We start from the raw sequence: 26797 nt of genomic DNA on the forward strand, positions 1-26797 counted from the left end.
ATATAGTATTTTCTTGTGGTAAAGCCAGAGGTATATTTATAGGGCACATCCTCTTAGATCAGGGGTCAGCAAACTTTTTCAGCAGGGGGCCAGTCCACTGTCCCTCAGACCTTGTGGGAGGCTGGACTATATGGGGGGGGGGGCAGAACGAATTCCCATGCCCCACAAATAACCCAGAGATGCATTTTAAATAAAAGCACACATTCTACTCATGTAAAAACACCAGGCAGGCCCCACAAATAACCCAGAGATGCATTTTAAATAAAATGACACATTCTACTCATGTAAAAACATGGTGATTCCCGGACCATCCGCAGGCCAGATTTAGAAGGCGATTGGGCCGGCTCTGGCTTCTGGGCCTTAGTTTGCCTACCCATGTCTTCGATTGACATCAATCTGTTTTTGGAAGAAAGACTCCTTTTAGCTGCATAAAGGTGTTATCTGATTAAAACAACAACAACCAGGAGGGAGGTTTCTTTCAGATCTGCCATGTTCAAGGTCCCATTCCTGCCCTCCGCCCCCCACTTTTGGGGTCGATGCCCCTTGCCCTAAATCCAAGCATGTATTGAGAAAGTAACTTTGATCTTCTGCATCTCATGGGTACCCGGAAGGGAGGGTTGCCACTGCACACTGTACTTATTGGGAGGGAAAGCAGGGGTGATGAGGACCCACACAACACCAATTTCCTCTCGTCAGCTTCCTCCCTTCTTGGTAAGCACAGTGACATGCCTGACAGGAGGCAAGGTGTGCAACAGAATCCCTTCCCACTGACCTCCCCCTGATCAAAGTTCTGTATCTATTTGGACTGTTACCAAAGGTTTCAGGAAAAAACTGAACAGCTCAGTCTCTTCCATATCATTCGCATACACTTATATTTGCATATATTATTAGTTCCAACATTTTATTAGTCAGAGGATGAGGACAGTGCTGTCTCCCGAGACCCAAACAATTAACCTGCGATTGTTTTGCGAGAAGCTTAAGTGTCTCACTCTCTTTGCTATAATTCTAATAAATTAATTCTTCAAATCGCTGACCACTCTGAAGGCCAATGTCAAAGCAAGTATGATAGATACCAACATTTGGGAGCTCAATGCATCAGGCAGACTTTGATGAAAAGATTTGTGCCAAGAGACTGTCAATACAAGTGTTTGTAATAAATGTAGTTGTGTCTGCCGGTCCAAGTTCAAACAGATCTCATCAGAAGCCTCAAAAACTAAGGACTCAAGCTGAGAACAGCTGTGCACTCCTTTGCCATAACAACCAGGACAACAGGCAGACCACAGAATTGACCAAGTATCCCCCCCCCAGTGAAATATCCAGCTCCAATTGTAGTTAATTTCTGGACTCTTGCTCTTCGCCATATGAGCAAAATGCTTCTTTAAAATCTGCCAAGACAGAGCATATGATAATCATATTTATTCTGCCTTTTCAACCAATCCAGAAACAGAAATCTCAAACCTGATCCAGTGTATCCCATTCATGGCATTATGGACAACAGCTAATAAATGTAATCCTAAAATGGAAGCAGAAGCTAATTAATATTCTTCAGCTTTTTAAATGTGTTTGTGGCAGGGGAGGTTATTGTTTTGCTGTTTTTGTTTTAACTATTTATTTGTGCTTTTACCTTATATTTTTATTTTGTGAACCACCCTGAGATCTTGTGATGAAGGGCAGTATATAAATCTAATAAACAATAATAGTAAGTGTGGAGAGAATTCTTAGCAAAAGAACATCAAATTCAACACAACAGTTTGCACTGATCCTACATTCGTTATTTGTTTTATTTTATTAGATTTATATACCGCTTGATTGTAAAAAATAAAATAAATAAAATCTTCCATCAAAACTGTTTGCAAAACTCTTTGATTGGTAAAGATCTCACAGATAACTATGGGAGAGATTCAATTAAAATTAACTATGAAGTTTTACCCTGTTTCAGGCTGAAACCCACGGGAATATACTGGTCAAGCACAGGAAGAATTCAGCATTGTCTGTGTATCCTTGTGGGTTTGGGAAGGAAACTCACTATGTTAGGAAACCCAGCAACAGGTCTGTTCTAATACAAGGAGGCAACAGGAGTCAAGATAAGTTCAATACTTAGCAGCAAGAATACTTATCGTGAAGTATTGGAAGACACAAGATTTACCCACCAGGGAAGAATGGCAGATGAAGTTGATGGACTATATGGAACTGGCGGAAATGACTGGCAGAATCCGAGACCAGGGAGAAGAGTCAGTGGAAGAAGACTGGAAAAGGTTTAAAGATTATTTACAGAAATACTGTAAAATTAATGAATGTTAGAAAAATGTTGGAATGAAGTTATATGGCTTTAGTAGAAATGTTATAAGGAACTAAGTATAAATAGATTAATAGAGTATTAAAGGTTAGAAAAATAAGGTTAGAATGTGTCAAGATAATTATAGGATAGAAAACAGAGGAAGATGGAAAGGAATTGCTGAAACAACTAACAGAAGTGGAATACAAAAAGGGAGGTGTGAGGAGGTCGTTGAAATAAGTGAATGAAAGATAAGATATTGAAATTGTTTGATGTGTTTTAAACGGTTTTTGTTTTGTTTTGTTAGTTTAATGTGTTAGTGTTATGTAGTGTTTTTGTATTGTATTGTATTGTATTGTTCTTTTTCTTCTTCTCTGTAGTGTTTAAATTGTTGGAAAAGTAATAAATATTTTTTTAAAAAAAAGATAACATTTCTCTTAAAGAGGCAGACCACACACACTACAGCAGGGGTGAGAAAACAGGGTAAAACTTCATAATTAATTATAATTGAATCTTTGCCTTAGTTATCTTGGGAGTGTTGGTGTGGACTGCCTTCTTCTTTGACTAAATTTGTATTATTGATGAGATCCAGATCTGCTTAGCTTCGGCAAGGGTACCAAACCATATGCCTTAAGACTATAATCTGGAATCTGCCAAGTATTCTCTTGCATATTGGCAAAATAGTATGCTCACTGAAACAAGTTTAGAATGCACAAGAAACAGTTATGTTCTGCCGGATTAGCAAATCTCTCCCTACATTGACTAAATATCATGACTTCTAGAGATAAATGTATCAAAAATGACTAACTAAAACACAAGAACAATATTTGTAAACATTTGAGATTACTTTTCCAATAATGGTTCCCTACGAAATTTACAACCATTTTGCATTATCTCCAGATGTGAAGCAGTAAATTGTTTTTGCAATTTTATTTACCAAAATGGTGCATATGCTCTATGCATATTTAGAAGAGTTTAAACACCTGCTGAGACATTCAGCATAGTTTAGACTGCCCTAATAAGCCATTTAAAAATAAACTACATTAAGGATGCTTTTTATTACTCAACATCTGTGAAACATGTTTGCTCATCCTGATGAAAAAGTAGTTTTCTTCGCCCATTAAAAATAATTCAAAGCTATCTTGCATGAACATGCTTTAGCTCTAGGTAAAAATAAATTAATTTTCACTACCACACACTTGCCTTGAAGTCACAGATGTTTTAAAACAAAACAGCTTTTAATAAAACATGAAGTATCATCAATGGCTCTTTTATTAAAGAGAACTGCTTAGAGTCACAGCAGCAAAACACAAGCATGTGTGCCACAAGTCTGAGCCCAGCAAAGGTCGGCAGCTACTGAAAATAAGAAATTCAATGCAAATTGCACAAGGCGAAATAATGATGTGGTACAAAAATGCATAGGATATTTTATGGGTGGCTGTAATGTAGAAATAGCAAGGCAATGGTTTAATACGATGTCAAAAAATCAGATTCAGTTTTGTACGAGAACTCAAAGATGACATAATCTAGCATTAATTTTGGAGTTTTGGAGTGTGTGGTCAGCAACGGACTGATGATACACATGTTCTACTTCTATGCTCTGCAGGTGTGCAGTCAATGTGCTTGCTCTGTAGCGTACTGGACAAAAGCCAATAGCCTGAAGCTAAATCCAGGCAAGATTTAGGCACCGTTAGTGGGTGCTTTCCTAGACCAGATGAGTGGGATGTGCCCTACTCTGGAAGGGATTACACTCCCTCTGAAGGAAGAGGTTGTGGCTTGGGGGTAGTTGTGGATCTATTCTGGCCTCAGTAGCATGAACTGCCTTCCATCAGCTGAGGCTGACGGCCCTGCTGCTCCCATACCTGGACGTGGTCAGCCTGACTACTGTTGCCTATGCTCTGGTTACTTCTAGGTTAAAGTAGTGATTTTCTTGTTTAACAGAAACTTTAACCGAGAGAAGTTTGATTTCATATTTGGAGCCCAATTGAGGAAAGGACCAAAAGAACTTTGTTCCTTTACATCTCCGTTTTTTCCTTTGCATATTTCATTCCCACATTTTTCCTTCTATGTTTTACACTCCAGTAAAGATATCAAAAATAAATAAAAATACAGTGGACGATGGAAATTCTTAGCTACAAGAAAGGCTATTAAAATTAAGTGCAGTCAAGTTATATCAAGCATCTGTGTTACCAGGCTATCAACAACATTTTACAATTCAGTCCATCACACCGTCCTCAATTTATTTTCATTATCCACTTTTCAATATATGTTATAATATGTTGCATACTGAATAAATATTTCATATTTGAGCCTTAATAAAAACCCACCCACAAGAATCATAGAATCACAGAATTGTAGAGTTTGAAGGGACCCCAAGGGTCATTTAGTCCAACCCCCTGCAATCCAGGAATCCAGCCCATAGCTCGGACCACCAACTTTCTTGTTAGCAGCCAGATGCACTGACCCATTGTGCCACAGGAGATGGTTAGTTTTGGTTTTGTTTTTTAAAAAAGATAGTTTAGAGACAGTATTTTTTAAAAATGGGCTTGGACACTTTGATGTATAACAAGGTGTCACGGGAAGGGGAAAACATTTCCCACGGAATCTATAACATATGGAATTGATTTTAAAGAAAAGTGACCAAAGAAGAGTCTTGCAGTACCTTGAAGGCCAACAAATGAATTCTGGAATAACACAATACATTTGTTAATCTTACAGGTGCTATAACACCCTTCATTGTATCTGCTGCCATGGACCAACACAGCTACTACTAGAAGCAGGGACCAAGTAAGATTTACATCAGAATGTACTACTAAAATTACCAAGATTTAGCAAACATTCAGTCAACTTTTGCTCAGAGTAGACCCACTGAAATAAATGGCCATGACTAGCTTGGGTCCATTAATATATTGATATCAGTCTACTCCGAGGACAGGTTAGTGGAATACAAGCCATGATAAACTTCAAAAGAGAGGCTTAACTCTTCCACTGTGAAAGCAGGCGCAAGTACCCCTAGATAATGAATGCCACTACCCTGTCAATGAATCAGAGGCTGGGAGAGTTGTCTCACAATATTATAGCTAGGAGGTGCAGAAACACTGTAAGTTCAATGTGTTTTTTCATTATTACTACTATTATTATTAAAATCCATTTCTGAGTCACCTTTCTACTCAAAAGCTGAACAGTTGGTTTCCACAGGGTTCCTTGCATAACTGAATGGCATTATAGTTATGCAGCTCCCCCTGCACACACATAAAATAACAACCTTCTGTCAGGAAGCAGTGTATCTAAAAACTAACACTGTGTTTTCTGGAAGAATTTCAATTCTTGAGGACAGAAAGGTTTACGATTGAAGTCCACAGCATAACTTTAGAACAGGGTTTACCAACCTGGTGCCCTTCTGAAGGTTTGGACTGCAACTCCTATCGTCCCTGCCCATTGGTTATGCAGCCTGGGGCTATTCTAAAATTTGGTACAGCGTGAAACCAAATATGTGATAAGATAGCTTGTGGAATACATCTTGTCAATGCACCATGACCTGTGAGGCTGCTGTAAATGCAGATGTATATCTTCACTTGGCTCCTCCACAACAGGGAAGCTTATGAAACCAAGCCTTTTCTAAAACTATTTTTAAACTCTTCTATTTGAACGAGTCTATACTGCATAAACAAACCTGGCATGAGGGCAGCAGGGAGTTCACTGATTGGCACCTCAATTCTAAACATTTGCACTGGTGTATTTGTTTTGTGATGTTATTTTCTGGCATGCATCTTTGAATCAGCTAATTAATACAGCTGGAACAAACAGGCTAAATTATTTTAATTCCAACTAGTCGTCTATAAAGCTTATGCTTTGATAGGAGCCCTTATATGGGTTTCCAATTTATTTAGTGTGGGGTTTGTTTGTTTTTAAAAAATAAAGACATGAGAACATGTTTTCAAGATTATAGCCAAGGCTATCCTTTAGAAAGAGAGAACATTCTACCATTTCCATTTAATAACTTACATCTAATAATAAACACCTTTTTTATAGCAGCAGCACAGAATCAAGTAGAAAAAAGACTTGAGTAAATAATCCATTGAGACAAATTCCTTCCATAAGAAAAACCACACACAATTGACTAACCTCTTTTTGAGAAATATCCAAGAGCGGAGAAAGTTTTCCAATCTTCCATGGCTCATATTTAAAAGATTTTTCCCAACCTAAGATCTAATGTCACTTTAAACCTCTATTTCTTGTTTACTTTTAGTTGATCAAAGATAACACAAGTTCCTCTTCCTATTACTGGTATTAGCTTTTTGAAAGTCACCAGTATTTTCTCAGGTTAAACACAGCTTTCTTTCAGCCTTTCCACTCAAAACACAAATTCCCCAGCCACCTGCATGCACAATCCCATGTATGTTAACTTGGAAGCAAGTTCAATTACCGTATTTTTCGCTCTATAACACGCACCCATCCATAACACGCACATAGTTTTTAGAGGAGGAAAATCCATAGGCATGCCACCTGTAGGCATTTCCTCCATAACACGCACGGACATTTCCCCTTACTTTCTAGGAGGAAAAAAGTGAGTGTTATGGTGCAAAAAATACGGTATTCTGGGAAACCTACTGTCTGGAACGCTTTTTTAGGATTGCATCCTTAGAGGTGGTTTGTTACACAATCATGACTGTTACATAAATATCATGTGTGGCTAGTTTAAAATCATCTGAATCTGAGGTTGTAGTTTGTTTCCTTCCAACAAACCACAAGCTTCAAACCAGGAGCAAACCTTGCTTATCTGGAAACCCTGAGGTCATGTTTCAACGACAATGGCTTACTCACAGCAGTGCAGTAGGAGAACTAGAGGAGGTACAACATGATCACAATCTCTCTCCAGGAGCCCACAAGCTTGTGCATTCACACTCAGCCATGGTTTGGCTAACTGCCATGGGTGAACTGGCTCAGTATACATAAATCTACCTTTTTAGCAAGGGAGTTCAAAGCAGGAAGTCTGCATTCAAAATTCAGACCTACAATCAGATTTACTAATAGGCATACCTATTTTTAGGCAAGGATTCTCCTTCAAGATAGATAATGTTAAAATGCACACAGCGACATTATTCTAAAAAGATTGTGCTGACTTTTAAGATTCATTTCTTCCCAGCTTCATAAAATTATCAATTATTAATAATATTTAACACAATGGTTTTGACTTTGCTTTTCTATGATGAAGTTACCTGTCATTTATAATCCAGTTCAGACAGAGATTGAGGGAGGTAAGGTTTTTGCATCTCTTTACTATTTCCATCACTGTTTCATTATCCAGTTCTGTGATATGACGTAGATCCAAGCTGGAAAGGTTTCTTAGCTATTAAGATAAATACAATGGTAAGTTTTATAATTCATATATAAATATAAACTATTTATAGAATTAATTGTAGTTTTGATCTGCCTGAACCTGCTTTTGTCCTTTAATTAATGTTATTTTTTTCTACCTATGCAATAGAAAAGCTGCAAAAACAAACTATTGATTTCAATCAAAGAGAGGACTTGCTGTATATTTTTATTTAAAAGGAGTATCTCTGGCTCTGTTCTTCAGCAATGAATGAACTAATGGAATTAATGCAATATTTTTAATGTAATTTATTTATTTAAAAAATATGCTATTAAACTTTTGAAATGAAGTTACAAATGAAAGCCTATTGACAAAACTTTAAAAAAAAAACAGCCACAAAGCTACACAGGGTAGTATTCAATGGTATCCATCAGCAGAATCAAGGAGGGAGGCAATTTCCATCTATTTCCCCTCCTCTCTGTAACTTGTGCCTCACTTATTTGCTCCAGCAGGTTGGGTGATTTTCTGGAGAAGCAGCAAGAGCATGGGAGGCTGCAGAAACAAGGGGAATCACCAAAAACTGCCTCTGCCTTGTTCCGCTGAAAGGTTCCCTCCATCAGGACATAGATCCCCTAGGGTACCAACCACGATAATTAAAGAAAAACCCTGATAACACTTATCATACCCAATGTGAAAAGAGTAACTATGATATATTCTTGCAAAGTAACACTGGAAAATAAATAGTAATGTGCTAAAATTTAATATATCAAGTACAAAAGTCCCATTTGGGATCCTTACCAAGCTAAATAGCATCATCATCATCATACAATCTGAAGTTTCCTACTCATATGATTTGATACTGATGAAAAGCATTCACTTTAACTCAATAATTGTTAGTATGAATTATAATGAACATATTAGAAAATCCAGGAGCTCTAGAGTTGCAATCATAACTAGCTAACAGGTAAAAACTATATTCAATAATCACTTGTAAATAAGGCAGGTCCTTCTTACATAGACACAGTATCCAACTATAAGTAATGCAATATGTCCCTGTCGAAATGTGGCAAGGATGTCTCTAGAACCTCCATTAAGATTAATAACAAGCTAACACAGAAGTTGAGAGCTCATTCAAAGGAAACAGCTTTAAGTGTCAGTAAATATATACGTAAACTATACTGGGCAAGATAGGCATTTGATAGCGAAATTCATCAAGAAAGGGCTTTCTACTGGAACTATTTAAATTAAGAAGTAGAGAGAAAATATTTTCCAAGAATGGGAGGAGTCATCTCAGCAACACATGAGAGAGGTTTTGCAAAAAGAATGCAAAATCACGACATTTTCCTAGAAGTGAGCTAGAGTTGGGTTAGAGAGGACATATATTTCACAAATTAAAAGGGGTAGCAACTGAGGAAATAGAAGCTTAGTGAGAAGTGTTCGTTATTCAACTCCCAGAGGAACCAGCCTCAGTGGCCCCTCACATTCACCCAAACTTGAGAGGAAAAAACCCAAAGTGCAGCTTGGGAAGCGACATGATTAAGCAGCACAGAATGAAAATAATGTTTACCTCAGCTGGGAAGAGTATAAAAGTTAGCTACATACACCAAGCAATAACTTTGGGCCCTGTATTTTTGTTGCACATTGCTTCAGTACATTTTTTTTAACATGGAGAAAAATTCATAAATATAGTAAACCAATCAAATATCGAGGTTACTAGAGAAGCTCAACACAGCAATAGCAAATGACACCACCACCACCCCCCCCCCCCGCTCAAGCTAGAGGACAGTTGAAACTGGGCAATTTGACAATGAGCGGTACAAGCAGCCTTGCCCACTCACTGTCAGATTAAATCACAGCCTTTTCTTCTGGTTTTAGGGGGGACAGTTGGTGTTGGTTCTTTGGCCACCCACCACCAAAAATGAATCCCGACCCAAATTTCCTTCCCAAACCTCCATACCATACCTATACAAGCACTTGCTCACTGTTTTTTCCCCCTCCCTCCCTCTGAATAGAAATCTTAACAATGTATACTCAAAGTTAAAGCCCACTGATTTCAATGGTTTTTAAGTGGAATTAGGAATACACATGGTTTATTTGTTAACTCGATATGGCTGTTCCAGGAGGCTTTGAATTGAGTTGATCTTGTTCTTTTAATTAGGTTCATCTCCATTTAAAACTTGATGTTTGATTTTCTTGTAATTTTATATTGTATTTCTTATTTAGTGTGTGATGCACTTTTATAGAAGCTGCCTTGAATTCACATTATGAAAAGGGTGGGATATAAGTATTTAAAATAATAAATAAAAGATTAAGATTGTAAGCACAACAGTAAATTAAAACCCAAATTGCATATAAACCCAAGCAAGGTGCCAATTAATTTAGGGCATTGAAATACAAGTTCAATTTTTGAAGAAAACCCACATCACAGCCCCCATCTGCAACTTCTCCTGAATGAACTGCATTTTGTTTATATTGATGGTTGGTTGGCTTCTAAAGTGCCCCGTACACGTTAAAAAGCAATTCTGCTCATGCAAGGTAACCTTCCCAAACTCTGCCCATTTCTCCTTTACAGCGCCAGACCCCATCCCACCCCGTTTCAGATGGTGTGCAGGCCCTTTTGATATTTCTAGTGTGTGCAGGAAGCTACCGTGGGGAGGAGAGGGAGGAAACCCCACTTATAAGGGGGGAAACACCACTCACACTTCTCTAGGTCTATTGCAATGTGTCCTATTCTTTGTCACCTTCTTCCTGCTCTTCCTTTACTTGATACAACATCTATATCCTTCACATTAATGTGACATCCACTATTTCCAGTCAATTGATGAGCAATTTAGGAGACGATCCAGAAAAGGAATAAATAGATGTGAAAGAATAATAAGCAAAGCCATGTTTTTTTCTTTCACTTTTCCCTACGACCAATTGCCAATGATAAACAGAAAAGGCCCCCTGTGCACTTGATTTATCAAGTTTTTCTGGTTGTGGACCTGGATATTTTTTATTTGGTTCTTAGCTATCACCTATAGACATTCTTTTCGATAAAAGACCTTCCTCCCATCACAAAATTGATCCTATTTCTTAATATACACTTCTAATTGGTCTTGTATCAGTTTTGTGTCTCAGCTAGATGTGCAAAGTTAAAGCTAATGTTAATAATAAATGAATGCATCTACAAAACTGTTATCCGTGTTACAAAATGCATCCCTAATATTGCTTCTAGTATGTAAGATTACTATAACTGTATAATTTTGACTCTATGAAATACACCTCTCAGTTATGTCTATTGTGCAATATTATCCTAACTGGAACTGACAACAGGAAACCTTGTTGCTGTACTTACATTGGTAAGGTGTATGACTCCTTTAGATGTAACAGAACAGCCCATAAACCCAACATACTGCAACTCGGGACAATGTTCAGCAAATGCTTTAACCGACTGATCTGTCACCTGCATAAAGAAAGAAAAAAGCTAGTTGAAGGTGACACTGAATATTCAAGTACAATGAAGTTTGGGGGCATCACTGCAGAAGTGACAACCTGTGGGTTCAATAGTTTCTTTGCCTTAACGGCATGAAGGATAGAGTAAAGTGTGTCTAAAAGGACTCTGGGGAAGAAAGAACATGATGAAAAGGGTTCCTCTCCTCCAGCAAATGACAAAGGAAGTACCAGATGATAGAACAAAAATTTAAAATATAAGCATTGAATATATCTGCATGGGTAACTCCCTGCAAGTATTCTTTGCTTTTATAGAAGCTTGAAACTATAACCAGGAGCCAACAGCTCTCCTCTGTCCCCTAAATGGTTAGGCAGTACATGAAGTAGATTATATTTCAGCTAGTGGTTTAAAAAAAATATCAAGACAATGTATTTACAAAACTTATTACCCTACAGCCTTTTCCCATTATTCAGAGATGCTGCTAACCAAACCAGTCTAACATATTGATATGATGGGGCAAAAGTAATAAAAGTAATACTTAAAAAAAATTCATTAAACAAATTATCTTTCTATGGTCTGAAAACAGTAAAAAGGTGGATTTCAGTACCTAATAGACATTTAGGAATGTGAAGGATTCTGCCACCAACATACCACAACCAAATCCCATTCCAAACTTATCACCATTTGAAACGATGGAAAACACATGGAATAACAGCATGGGCGTAAAATCCTTTTGGCACTGCCAAGAGATAATTCACAAGACCCCATTGTGATACCATATTGCAATACCACTGAAATGCCATTTTGCCACTTTGGGTTTCTTTTGGGAAGAACTGTGGAATATAATCATAATAAAATTAACAAATTATTTTAAAAAGCAAATGCAGTACATTTCAGAGCGAAGAACAGAGCTAAGGGAAACTTGCTGTCTCTGACATCCCTTTTACCTCCAACGGCTGAAACCATTTCTGAACTTCACTTACTCAGTTTTCCCTCTGTTCTTTATGCTACCTTAAATGTTGAACAAAATAGTCAAAATATAGTTGCCTCTACTCTTTTCCGCAAACATTAAGAATACGTAAACCTTTCCATAGTTTTATTTAGTTATGTAAAAATGAAGTAAGCTTGTGTGTGTGTACAGACACATATATAGTATATACACACACCAGATATTATGTGTGTGTGTGTATACACATTTCTCACTCATGTCGCAATCTATTTATGCTTAATTAATTTCTTTGCCACCCTTCAGCTTAAAAATAATACATTAAAACCACCACATCCTAGTAATTGCAGAGTGTGTTGAACTGGAATAATTGCACTGGAACAAATAATTACTGTTTGATTCTTTTCATGGGTTCATCCTTGAGAGTCTTTGCATACTCTACTTTTCTGTAAGTCTGCTTGCATTTACATAGGAGACTAAGATAACCTCTTAAGTCAGTGCTTTTTTTCTATTAAAAAAATGTTTAGGGGTACTCTCATTTTCCTACTCATATTGAAATGCTTCCCCTCAATGAGGCCAAACTTAGATTCACAAAATGTTTGCGGGTATGCGTACTCCTGCGTCCCCCCCCCCAAAAAAAAGCACTGGTTAGAGCAGTTTATTCTTTGAAATGTACAAACAGCAGCAACTCCAAAAGTGACTATGTAAAAAAATTGAGACCTTGGGCTCAGTTATACAATCTTTTGCAGCCAGCCCACAGCAAAGCTACAAACTGCAAGATTAGTTGGATCTGTAAAGAAAAATAGTGAAAAGTCTCCGTCAGCGCCTGCAGTATCCTTGTCAGCATTTCTTACCACACTAATATAAAAAATTAATGTATTTTCACAGCTCCAATACAGCACATAGCAATGGATATTTTAACTCAGTAGTGTCTAGTAAAGTGCCAGGGGATTTCACTAGATATTCCAATCTATCATCATTCTATTCCCTGGCTGTAGTTTGAGAGAGCTTCCAACTAAATTGATTTATTTTTAAAACTCCAAATGGTGTTAATGAAGACAAAGACTGTTATGAAGGAAAGTTAGGTACTCTGTTATATGGATGTTATATTACAGGTTTCTGATGCAGGAGAACCAGGGTCATATTGGAGTAGTTCCTTTGAAATCTCACCATAACATTTCACTTTGGTATCATCATTCAAGACTTTGGTATCTGAAAAGATGTATTTATCGTCTTGTGATGGACAGCTGGGGACTTCATAGAAATCTGGTTTCAACCCTGTTTAAAAACAATGCATTTAAGGTAGCAATGTCTGATTTGCCTTTCTGCTCAAAGCAAGACTTCCTTCTGTCAGCCAACAACTAGATTTCATAACTCCCACAAGTCTTTAGAGGAGGAAAATTTAAAGGTACTGTAAGAAACAAAGATACACTCCAAGAAACAAAGCTACACTCAAATGTACAAATTAGGTTTTTTGATGAACTTTCAAGTGGAAATGCACAATGTGCGTGTATTCTTTGCATAAATTCCACACCCGCCCACACCCATTACTCAATTATCCAATTCATATGCACACATTAAACACACCTTACACACAGAGATCACTAACTCTCCCTCCCCCTTAGTCATACACATTTAATTTATTTATTTCATATAGGTTAGATATTGCTTTGCCTTGCTTTGCCCTATTTATTTAAAAAGGTGGAACTATAAACTGAAAATGTGAGACAGCTTAGCAGGACAATGCACTTACAGGATACATACTTAGGACCACAAATTAGGGTTGGGCAGGCAAGACAGTTACCCCCTCACTTCCACCCACTTAAGAAACCTGTTAACTTCTACATATTCTTTCCTTGACGAACTGGTACTGATTAGAAGCATCACCACAGTAGAGTGTCACGTTGCAGAGATAATTATTATTATTCATGAGCAACTTAATAGATAAGTTATTATTGTAACTGAAACTTTTAACATGGAAACCAGTCACCACACTCTGCCATGCACAACTTAGTCAAATCAATCCAAATTGAGCAAAGAATATACTATAATTTTACTAAAAACGAACCCTTGTGAATGAGGGCACAGATATTCACAACTAATCACATTATAAAGGTCCATTAGTGTTCACTGAGGAATCAGTAATAATTTGATTGCCTGTTCGACCTTCAGTGACTTTCTTTTATTCTGCCTTATATTATGTTAGCCTTGCTTTGAAAAAGTCATATAAGATGATGAAAAGAGATTTATAAGCTATGCACAAAAGCACTGAGAGTGGGAAAGACATCAGCCTGGAACTAATGGCGCAGATATTAGACACCCAATAAAAAAAAACCTATCATGAGTTTGGCCATTTTTCTTGAGCATATTTGACTAGTTTGATGCTGCAAATTTAGATTACGTTATTAAAGCTCAGTATTCTGGGAACGGTAAACTTTTTTCTTGGTGCTCAAGTTGCCCCAAAGAATTGTGATTAAGTAAATATAATGACATAATTCAAGCAATCTGATGACATAATCTCTAATTGATATAAAGTGAGCTGTAGAATTTTTCCAAGACACTTTTACGGTATTGTTCTACTACCAAGATAACCTCCCACCACAGCAAAATATCATGTCACAAGGTTTCAGAATGGATGCCTATCCCCAATAGGTTAAATACTGAAAAACCAAACCATTCCAGCCTTGATTCCAAATTACACATTAGAATCCCTCCTGCACTTGCACATATATATCCTCACAAAGTCATACCTATACGGTTCCCTAAACCTATCATAGAGATTATGTAATCAAACATTTCATTGCAGTTTACCATCACCCAAACTCCACAGAGTTTATGTAGCCTCTTAATACTGATGGTGTTAACAATCCCTTATCCTAGGGATTTGCAGGTGCCCTCAGGGTCTTTGCTGAAATTAGGTTTGAAAAAAGCATCCTATTGCAGGCAACAGAACAGGTTGTGTGGTACCCAAGACTGTTTCTTCAGTTTGTAAATGTGCCCATTGGCCCTAAAAGGATGGCAAACTCTCCTTTATCCCATTACTTCCATCAAATATGACATTAACATAGCAGGAAAACCACGAGCCAGCAAAGGTTTGAGTTTCCTTACAAAGCACAGCTGAACTAAAGGTCCAAGAGCAGCAGTACTTAAAATTAAGATGCAAATATATTCTTATTGGATTCTGATTTCATAGAATCATAGAGTTGGAAGAGACCACAAGGGCCATCGAGTCCAACCCCCTGCCAAGCAGGAAACACCATCAGAGCACTCTTGACATATGGTTGTCAAGCCTCTGCTTAAAGACCTCCAAAGAAGGAGACTCCACCACACTCCTTGGCAGCAAATTCCACTGTCGAACAGCTCTTACTGTCAGGAAGTTCTTCCTAATGTTTAGGTGGAATCTTCTTTCTTGTAGTTTGGATCCATTGCTCCGTGTCCGCTTCTCTGGAGCAACAGAAAACTTAAATTATTATGCTTAGGAATTCAACCATTTGTCTTCTTTTCAACTACTAACATATCAGCTTCTTTTCAAACAGCACCACAAATACCGCCAAACTTCATTTAAACCAATATTACTGGTCATTCTGACTCTGATGATTTTAAAGAAACCAAAAGGGTTACAGCTTTTAATGATAGTGCACTGAGATTATTAGAATCAAATAAGCAAATCAGCTCACGACCTCATTTTGGTGCATTTATATGGGCTCTACCACAATAAAATGAAAGGAATTTATTTTTTCATGTATACAATTTTAGCATGCCAGTTAGAAAAACACATTATATAGGAAGTCTGTCTAAATACTGCAGCCCATCAATTCAATAGTTTTCTAATTTTTCACATACATCGTTATTTACCTTAAATATCTTGTTTTAGATTAAATCCTTAACTAGAGATATTATGAAAAGATTAATTACAATTAATCACACTTTAGTATGATTAACATAGTCTGAGGGGAAAACAATGCATGACCAACCAGTAATTTTAAGAGGTCTCAAATAACCATTTTAATCAAAAGAATCACAAAATAATAACTAATCAATAAACCTATCATGTATTATCATGTATTTGAGTATTTTATACAGAAGACATAAAAGTTCTAAAACTAGTTTACATTATTTAAATATCATTTTTGTGCAAAATTATTCATTGTCAAAATATTATTTATTATGGATTGGGTTAAAAAAAAATCTGCTTACAAAGCACAATATTTAAAGTTCCCTTAGAGAACAATTATAAAGAAAGCTGCTAACTTTTGGAACTGTAGAAAAACTGTTTTAAAATTAAATTGCAGGTGGTTGGCAGCAGTGTGTTCAAAATGATCTGCAGAGATTTGCAAGCTAGGTATATGATTTATTCACTATGGACTTGGGGAATCTAATGTCTGCAAACTGAATGCCTTAGTTAACAAAAGTACTCTGTGCAGATATAAAATAGTACACACTTGCTTTGAGTTCTGGAAGTCACTGTTTTGCTTACGTAAACGAAACATACAAGAATGTCAAAAGATGAAATATTCTCTAATGGTTATTTTCCCAATTTAATTCATCTCTTGCTGGCAAGTGAATACCATGGTGCTATGCACTATGGGAACCCAATTGCTTTATGCAAGTAATTAAAACATGCCCTGGAACCACAGGAGTCATATACTCCTTTTCTCCGCCACTCCCAAATATCAATTCCTAACAGCAATGAAGAGAATTCTGCAAACAGTCGCTTTACTTAAACTTTACCTTCCACAATGAAATCATTGTAGCGAAATACAAATACAAAAGTATCATGCCTATATCCACAGGAACAGACAAAAAGTGGCTAGCATCTGTAGGCCAATTGTCCAAAACATAACAATAACAAATAGGGAGAGGTAAGGTATTATAGAAGCAGGGAACAGAAATACAGTACTGAGGTGTATGTAACTTATTAACTGAGAGACAAGAGAGATTTACGGCTAATATAAGGGTTCAGAGGAGGACAGAGACATACAAGGGAGAAGCTGGTTATTGGTTCCTAGCTGCTTATCCCTTATTCCCACGATAAAACAGCTCAAAACAGCTGAATTAGCAGCCTCAATACACAGCTGAAGTTCACTGACTCGTTGGCATGCATCTGTCTTGGGAGACAATGGAAGAGTGCTCCTTCGGGGGTAAAGTCAAACCACTGGAGAATTACAGGACCTGCTGCGGCTGTAGAAACCAATATGGGAGGAACATGTTTCATTGCATATGAGGCAGGTGAAGGTGTCCGGTTGGGCTGCTACAGGTGCACCGTGGCATTTCTTCTCTCTGTGCTGCTCCCAGTGGTCATTCCTCCTCTGGTCACAGCTGTGGATACACAGCCTGTCTCCTTGAAATCATCTGCAAGGGATATCCATACAGTGGGGTTAATGTTGCCAGCCTTCATGTTACATCTTTGTAATGAAAAGTTGGTCTGCCAACAGGCCCAGTGCCTGAAGCCAGTTCCCTGTAGGGCACGTCCTTGGGGATCCTGCCATCTTCCATTCTGTGGACATGATCAAGCTAGTGTAGATGCCATGTTGGGCTTGGTAATACACCAAAATCTTCCTGATGCGGTGCACACATCTCTCCTGACGGGTGTGATTTGCTCATTGCTCATTTCCATAAAGTAGTGCACTCAACACACAAGACTGGTAGACCATCATCTTGGTATTGGCTGTTAACATCATATTCTTCCATACCCTTTTGGACAGGCGAGATATTGCTGTAACTGCCTTGCCGATGAGCATGTACAGCTCAGTGTCGATGGAAAGGTTGCTGGTTATGATGGAGCCCAGGTAGACAAAATCATCTACCACTTGTTTTGTGTGGTCACCAGTGCTGATGCATGGAGTGCTGGCAACAACCTGAGCTTTATTTTGGCACAATAGCACACTGCCCCATGCCAGTAAGAACCAACATTCATATAAACAAGTAAGAAATTGTCCGCATGTACTTCACAATAAATTTAGGACAACCAGCATTAAAGAACATTGTGCAACAATAACCTTTTTCATCTGATAAAACTGTTGCCGATCTCAAAACTAGTTGCTCTGTAATGGATATACAGGATATGGAGTCGCTGACATTTATTTTGGACTGCAGGGGCATAATTACTTCTGTTCCTCATTTCAAGCTTATGAGGAAACAAACAACTGGAAATTAGTAACCAACTTCAGCTCAGAAGAACATGTAGAAAGTGTGTGCCGCATAAGGTTCATATGTGTACATGATATTAAGAAATTCTATTTGTTAAGCAGATCTATGTTTGCAAAGTCTGCTGTTTGATATGCAGACAATTAGTATTATCTTCAATAATACACTTCAAACAAAAATGAGCCACAACTTCAGCCCAAAATTAACTCTTTTGAAGTTTTAAAGTGCCTGGATACTCTTCTTTAGTATAGTAATATTGTGGCCCAAGGCAATTTCTTTTCAGTATTTCAAAGAGAACTTTCCTTACCTTTAAATCAGCATTACTGAAGCAGACATGCATAACTATAAGAACTACCTAATCAATTCTATGTTCTGTACAATGGCTTGGATATCTTGGGTGCTAAGTATCTGCTGAATAATAGTTTTAATAAGATCACTCTTTCAAATACTTTTCTTTTAATCTCACTAGCTCCGAACCCAGTTGTGGTTTCTGCCAACAAAGGGGGGGGGGCAATTTTCACTGACAGCCCTTCCCCCTGCAGCCCCCACAGCTACCTTCCACACTATTCTAAAGGGTTTGCCCAACTTCCTGAGGTTTGCGGTGGGGTGGTGTATATGGAGCTGCAAGATAATTGGTGATAATTGATTCTCTTCCCCTCCCTTCTCTTGCAGTAGCCTTCACTGGATTGGAGCCAACGTCTTACTGGTGTGTGTGTGTGTGAACATACAGCTTCTTAATACAAGCTTGTTTTTTAAAATTGAATTTTCCAGGCAACTGATCTTACTCTATATCAGGGTGGCCCAGCACATGCAGCGTTTGAAACCAACCAGGTGCTGGGCGCACTTTGCAATAGAGGTGGTCCAATTGCAAGCAATTTTAGAAGTTTCGTTGCTATGTATGGTTTCTGAGGCTCCAGATTAGAATTGCCACTGCTGGCACTGCTGCCCAATTGGTCTGCCACTGCAGGCATTCAGAGACAGAAACAGGGAGGGAGCACAAGAGGTGGATTAGCTGCTCAGTATTTGCCAGCGAGGTGGCGCTTTGAAAAGGAGACAGAGCCAGTGAGTAAGGGAAGGATCACAATGAATGGGTTAGCTGCTGACTCTTTGGCGGCTTGCAGAGAAGGAGGAGGAACAAAGCAGAATGGAACAAGAAAGCCAACCTTGGACCTTGAACTAAACTTGAACCTGAAGACAAAAAATAAAATAAGGAAAACATATAAAGGCAAAAGTAGTACAAGAATACTGAACACAATCATAAGGATTTGAAAAACAAACAAACAAGTTAAACAAAACAGCCAACATAGAATGACAAGACAGTTTCATCCAGTAGGGTGGGGAAAGAAAAAGCAGACAGTCTTCATCTGCCTCCATCCCCAGTTTGCTTTTTATGGAAAAGGTTCACCATTGTCCTTCTCCCTTCTTGCCCAATACTCAGCATCACTCCTTTCTTCCTTAACACTGGGAGCCCCCTAAGCAGCTCCTTTCATTCTGCCTATTTTTGTTATTCTGGCATCAGTGCCACAATATTTTGTGGGGGCCTTACTTCCAAGCAAATGCACCCTGTACTGGCCCATGGTACAATATTCACAATATGCTAATTGAATTCAGTGTGTGGTCCCTGGGTTGTGTGTCAAAGTACTCTTGTGGCTCACTTGATCTGAGAGGTTGAAAGTACAGGGCTTTTCAGCAATCTTTCTTCAAAACACTAGTGATGGTGCTGTTAGGCTCCAAATTTTCATGTTTTCCAGTGTATCCCAAGCTTTGAGGACTTAACACTGGAAACTAGGATGCCCTTGCTACTCATTCTCTTTCTGGGTTTGTTACAACAAACCCAAATGCCTCCTCTGCTCCAACAGCCACTAAACTATTAAAGGATCTGATAACATCAGCCATACCCAGTGCTTTTCTTCTAGGAAAAAAAGGCCTGATATTGAATACCCTTGATTATCCGCAGAGAAAAAGCACTGGCCATACCATTAGGGGTTTATTCATCTGCTCATCTTCAAGCTTGTGTGTGTGTGTGTGTGTGGTTTGTTTTTGTTTTTTTACATACCAACTATGCCCTCGTGTAGTCTATAAATGACAAACAAGTTTACTTTAAAACAAAAGAACAAACTGACCAAAAAAACCCCAGTGAAATTCAAAACTGAAATATTCAGAATCCAGCAGAAGAACATCTGTTGGGACTAGCCGCTGATCACCTGAAAATCACACTTATTCAACAAAACAACTGTAAAAGGAGACTGTGTAAATTACTGAACTAACATTTACCTGTTACTACCATTCTCTTAATTTGGAGCTCAGGCATGACCAAGGTAAAGACAAGTGTTAATGTAAAGGCAAGTCATAAAGACAAGTGTTGGTGTAATGTAGCAAAGGTAAGCATTTTTGTTTTCACCAATTACTGCAGTGGTGAAAGTGAATGATCACTTCACTTATTCATATAGGGTTTTCATAAAAAATGCCACAGGCCATACCTCTTGCATTTCATGACCTTTTAGTCCCTCTGTTTCTATTTTCTATACATACATTCTTTAGTAAGCACACTGTCATGTGTGAAGGAGAGTGAGTGTGCATAATCTTGACAACTATACACCTGATACACTACTACTGCACAATACAATATCCTTATGACTCAGTGGGATTTAGTGCAAAAATAGTTCATTCCACAAAGAACCCCAAACACTTAAAAAAAAATTTGCTGTAACATTCCCAGCTACATCAGTGACATTTACACTACTCTTTCTAGCTTCTAGGATTTTGCAAAATACTTTTGTCTTGAAATTAGTAATTGTTTTAAAACAATAGCTGAATATAAGCCAAACTGCTGCTTCACTAGTCCAAAAATGAATTAGGGCCATTATTTATTTTCTCCATCCCCCATTTAATTGAAGACACTCTTGCTTAAAATAGACCACTAAGATAGACAAGTTTTTCACTTGGGAGATACAACCTAAAAGAAAACTTTAGGTGGGGAAACTAACCTCTCAGAGACCCAGAGCAACTGATTTATTTACTATACATTACTAATGGATAAAGTTTAAGACTTTGATACACCCCTAGTACTCACTTTGATGTCAGCAGTGAAAAATAACGGCTCCTTTTGTGCTCACTTTTAAAGCACGGCATATATTTTTAATGCCTTTTTGACAGCATCAGTTCTGAGTTTTCATGATAAGACAATGCTAAGTAATACAATGCATGTAAAATTTTATTTCCTGACATTGTTTCAAGATTTTGAGGGGGAAAACATTGGGGAAAAGCACATACACCAAATTAATTCAAAGCTAGGCTACAAAGAAGGCAGAGCCAAACAATGTGAGGCGAAGTGTTTTTAAAAAAAGATGTAAATTAAAGATTGAGGGAACAAACTATACTACAAGCAGATATATGGGAATGTTTTCTTAAAAGTTCCTGCTCATCTGTACACTTGTTTTAGGCACGTCCAAATGATGCGTGATCACCAACACGCAGGTCCTTTTGGACCCAGAAGAGGGCAGAATGAGAGAGGAGCAGAAAGGAATGGGGTGGGGCGTAATAGGGCACCCCCACACAAAATGGTCGTGGTCTGTAGAAGCAACAGAGGTGCAGAGTTTTGTAATAGTATTTGTGGGCACTGTTATGCTACATTACACCTGAGGGAAACAAATTTCTGGGCATTCGCCATGACCTCCCTGCCAATTTGGATACAATAAAGGAACTGGAGGCCCCTCGACTGTCCTCGGGTCCAGTATTGGACCACTTTGACCGGATATCTCCAGCCGATGTGGACAGATTCCTCCAAGCTGGAAAGCCCACCACCTGTCCTCTTGACCCGTGCCCATCATGGCTGATTAGAGCGTGTCCAGACGAGGTGCGGGGGCCCCTGGGGGATATCATCAATTTGTCCCTTGGCACCGGGATATTCCCAGGGGAACTGAAGGAGGTGGTGGTGCATCCGCTCTTAAAGAAAACATCATTAGATCCCTTAGATCTATCCAATTACCGCCCGGTCTCGAATCTTCCATTCCTGGGTAAGGTGATTGAGAGAGCGGTTGCTGAACAGCTTGGTAGGTTTCTGGATGAACCATCTGCTTTGGATCCATTCCAGTCTGGCTTCCGCACTGGTCATGGGACCGAGACGGCTCCGCAGGCAGCTGGATCGAGGCGGGTCGGGCTGCTGATTCTTCTAGATCTGTCAGCAGCCTTTGACATGGTCGATCACGAACTCCTGGACCACCGCCTTGCCAACGTGGGGATCCAGGGCACAGTCCTTCAATGGCTGCGCTCGTTTCTCTCTGGTCGGGGACAGAGGGTGGTGCTTGGGGGGGAATTGTCATCGCGCCACTCCTTGGTGTGTGGAGTGCCTCAGGATGCGATTCTCTGCCCGATGCTTTTTAACATCTTTATGCGCCCCCTCCCCAACTTGTCCGGAGTTTTGGGCTGGGTTGCCATCAGTATGCTGATGACACCCAACTCTATCTGTTGATGGATGGCCATCCTGACTCGGCCCCAGACACACTGACCAGATGTCTGGAAGCTGTGACTGGATGGTTACGTGGGAGCCGGTTGAAGTTAAATCCTTCGAAGACAGAGGTCCTCTGGCTGGGACGGAGCGATATGGGATTGAGGGGGCAACTCCCGTCTCTTGCGGGGGTGCAGTTAGTGCCAGCACCGTCCGTTAAGAGTTTGGGTGTAATCTTCGATACCTCCCTCTCTATGGAGGCGCAGATTACAGCTATAACAAAGGCGGCATTTTTTCATCTCCGCCAAGCTAAGCAGTTGGCCCCTTATCTCTCTCGTCCTGACCTAGCCACTGTGATCCATGCGACGGTCACCTCCAGACTGGATTATTATAACTCGCTCTACGTGGGGCTGCCCTTGAGACTGACCCAGAAACTCCAGCGGGTGCAGAATGCCGCGGCGAGACTCCTTATGGGGTCTTCGCTGCAAGATCACATTCATCCGGTACTATACCAGCTGCACTGGCTCCCGGTGGAGTACAGGATCAGGTTTAAGGTGCTGGTTTTAACCTTTAAAGCCCTATACGGCCTAGGACCCTCGTACCTACGGGACCGCCTCTCCTGGTATGCCCCACAGAGAAACCTACGGTCTGCAAATAATAACATCCTCAAGGTCCCAGGCCTCAGAGAGGTTAGGCTGGCCTCAACTAGAGCCAGGGCCTTCTCGGCTGCGGCTCCAATCTGGTGGAATGCTCTGTCACAAGAGACTAGGGCCCTGCGGGACCTGACATCTTTCCGCAGGGCCTGCAAGACAGAGGTGTTCCGCCAGGCCTTTGGTCAGGGCGCAGCCTGACTCCCTCCTCTGGCAACCTGCACAGAATTTTGCTTAATTGGTTGCCATCAATTTGATTTTAACTAATTTTATAATGAAATATTTTTAGATTGTGTGATTATTTGACTGTTTGATTATTTGATTGTTGTTAGCCGCCCTGAGCCCGGCCTCGGCTGGGGAGGGCGGGATATAAATAAAATTTATTATTATTATTATTTATTATAAAAGGGGGGTGGGGTGGAGGAGAGGTTGCTCCCTCCAGGATTGAGAAAAAGAATTGTGATGGTTAGTTATAGATTGTAGGTCTATTATCCAAGAACATCAGGTATGTCAAACTTCAAAAACTTCTGGTTTTGAATGCAACTTCTGAACTTTTAATTTAAAATATCACTCATACCACTAATAGCTTTCACCAAACAAGCTTCCATCATCTTCACGTGTAGATAGAGGTTCTTCCCTTAAGGAGAATCTGGTCATTTCCTCCCCCCACCCCAAACCATGAGAACTTAGAAGGGGCAAGAGGCAGATACTTTAAAAAGGCAACCAAGGGAAAGTAATGCCTTGGCATTTGCGTTTCTAATAGTTGACTTGTTGGTAGCAACATGTATGGGTTCAGCACAAGAAGTGCTGTGGATTAGTAATTTCCTTTCCTTCTGACTTCACTGTTTACAATCCCTGTCCTCACCATATGTATATATTTCAGTATCTCAAGACTATACTTCATTAATCTGATGAAGTGGACTGTCCATGGAAACCTATGATAAACAGACTTCTGCTTGCACAACTGGATTTCTCCTGCTCCCAGGGGTCCCCCAATCCTGCAGAGTGTGGGAGATTAGCAGCCACATCTAACAATGCATATTATTGCTAGCTAGCATGAGAAGCATTTAAGACCACACAGCTGTACTGCTGATAGGCAGACCATAGAAATGTTGTTAGTCGGTTCTGTGTGACGTCATTTCCGCTTCTCCCCTGAGGGGGGAAGAGCATATCGTATTTTCCTGTCCCCCCCCCTCTTTTTCAACCAGCGATGGCAGCAAACATATATCTAACTGCTTCAGTCGCAGGAACACGCTCGAGGCTGTTTCTACTGTAAATATAAGTATTTTACCTGCATAGTTTTTACTGCTGCAGTTGCTGAGAGCCAATGCATGTCTATGAGTAAGTAAATCATATTTTAAACTCAATTTTCAGTCTGTTGTCTGATTCTTTGTTAAGTGAGGTAAGAAAAGGGGAAGTCAGCTTGCTTTGGAGCTGAACTTATTTAAAAGAAGGCTTCAAAGCCTATGCCTACATGCTTTCCATTTTTCTGCTATGGATAAGACTTTAAACTCTGCTCAGTGTATGCTCAACCCACACATGTGGGGACCTGGAAGAATAAATTGCAATTAATGTATCCTCTGCTACTCATTAAAACCCATCCCACAAAGAACAGATATTTGGGGGGCTGCAGGGAGGCTGGTATGTCTGCTCATGTGATGTTTGCTGTCATAGAGCTCTCTTGCTTTCCCAGAGTAACTAAATTCTTAAGAGCATCCATTCACAAGATGTTTTTTACATGCTTTCAATCTGAACCTATGAAGATCTCTTGTCATGTTAATAAGACTCCTACAGTATTCCCATAAACTCTCTATTCTTGAACCAAGATATGGATCAAACATGCCTGAGAGATCAAATACCACAATCTCCCTCTTTTAAAAGATACCAAGCTTTTTGTCAACTTCTAGTTATGTCCAAGAAGACTGCTACGGCCAAAGAAAAATACAACCTCGTTTCCCCAAAAAGTCCACATGCCACATGGCAAAGCACTTTTGAAACTTAAAAAGCAGTTTGTGGTATGGCAGGGTAACATCCCACTCAAAGGAGGGGAGAGTAAAATACAACCTCCACGGCAAACCCAAACAGCACTTTAGATCCCAGCCAATGCCTTGGGTACCATGTTTCCCCAAGTTAAAAATACACCAGTTAGTTTAGTAACCTTTCTTTCCAAAGAAATGTTGTGTTATGTTTGCAGCAACAAGAACAATATGCGCTATCTCCTTGGCTGGAGACTAAACTGGTTTGCTGTGACATAGAACATAAAGAACACCAGCAATGATCTCTTCTTCCCAAAGGAGCAGCCATAGCAGCTCAAACTAGAGAGGCTGGGTTTCATGCAGTCCTCTTATTGTTATATTCTGATACCTCAAAGAGGATTAATTGATCAATATTTACACAGTTCTTTCAAAATATAAAGTGCTAACAGCCCAGATTACATCACAGAGGTCACAGAGGGTCACAGAAACTGTGACCTTTCTTAACCATGAAATTGTCAATCCTTTCATTTTTCAGATCTGGGCATGCTCAAGACTTAAAAAAAAATGTATTTGGTCAGACCATTAGGAGCAGCTGTAATATAAGACGGTTGAGAAAAGAAATCTACCCTAATTCTCGATTCTTTACTACTATTACATTGTGCGATCTACACCCACTAAATGGACAGAGGGAAAATACACTTTTAATGAATGCCACGGGATGGAAGAAGTACTTGGAAGACCATATGAGAAGGAAGATGTGGGAAAGTTCTTTATTCCACTACTGATTTTAAAAGACCATTTTTACAGAATGCCACAAAACTGGTTTTCAACACCATTTTGCACCACAGTCACCAAAACATAGTATGAAAAAATATTGACCTATCAATCAAATAATCAAAGGTGTTCCTTCTTAGAAACCGAGCTTCCCCTCCACCTGTCACCACAGTGCTTTTGCAGAACCATCTTTCCCTGAGGGAAGTTAAAAGAAGCAGTAAAGCTGCTTATAAACAAACAAGTTGGCTTTTCCATTTTATTGCAACTTTTTTTAAAAAAAAATCCGTACTTATTACTGGGAAAAGTCTTATGTAATCCGCTTGCGAGATCCACCTGAAAAGCAGTTATGCAAATATTCTAAAATAATAAAGTTGGGCAATTTCTTGACCTGTCATACTGAAGCTCTTTTTTCGGAGTTACATAAACTTTGTCGCATTGTTTTATATTGGTTGAGCAGTTAAGCCTAAAATTGTGCATGTTGGCTTACAAGTATGAAATTTGGCACACAGATGCGTTGTTCCACACTAAATGTTTTTCTATGGATCCGCTAAGCAATGCCCTCTGGAGGATTACAGCAGTAACAGGAGTGGTTAAGACTAAAATTGCACAGTTCAGGTTACAACAATGAAACTTGGCACACTTATTCATCAGCCCATGCTGAAACTTATTTATACAGATCCCAATAACAACGTGCACTTTCTGTGATCACTGTATGGTTCAAGAAATTCTGTGATCACTGTATGGTTCAAGAAATCTCCAATGATCATACCAGCCGGCAGGAATATAGCTGCTATCCGCTCACTGCAGCCCCCAGCCTCATAAGGACCACTCC

General features: G+C 39.2%; 1 protein-coding gene across 1 annotated transcript in view; it reads right to left on the reverse strand.

Annotated features, from left to right (window-relative positions):
* Nucleotides 1-26797, reverse strand: part of FBXL17 (F-box and leucine rich repeat protein 17) — a 144591-nt gene that overhangs the window by 85877 nt on the left and 31917 nt on the right. Inside the window, exons 5-6 of the mRNA XM_082191454.1 lie at nt 10930-11037; nt 7495-7625 (exon numbers count right to left, since the gene is read on the reverse strand). Of these exons, the coding sequence (XP_082047580.1) occupies nt 7495-7625; nt 10930-11037 (239 nt within the window). The remainder of the gene's footprint in view (nt 1-7494; nt 7626-10929; nt 11038-26797) is intronic.

This window comes from Podarcis vaucheri, assembly GCF_965113315.1.
Source record: "Podarcis vaucheri genome assembly, chromosome: 11".
NCBI lineage: Eukaryota > Metazoa > Chordata > Lepidosauria > Squamata > Lacertidae > Podarcis > Podarcis vaucheri.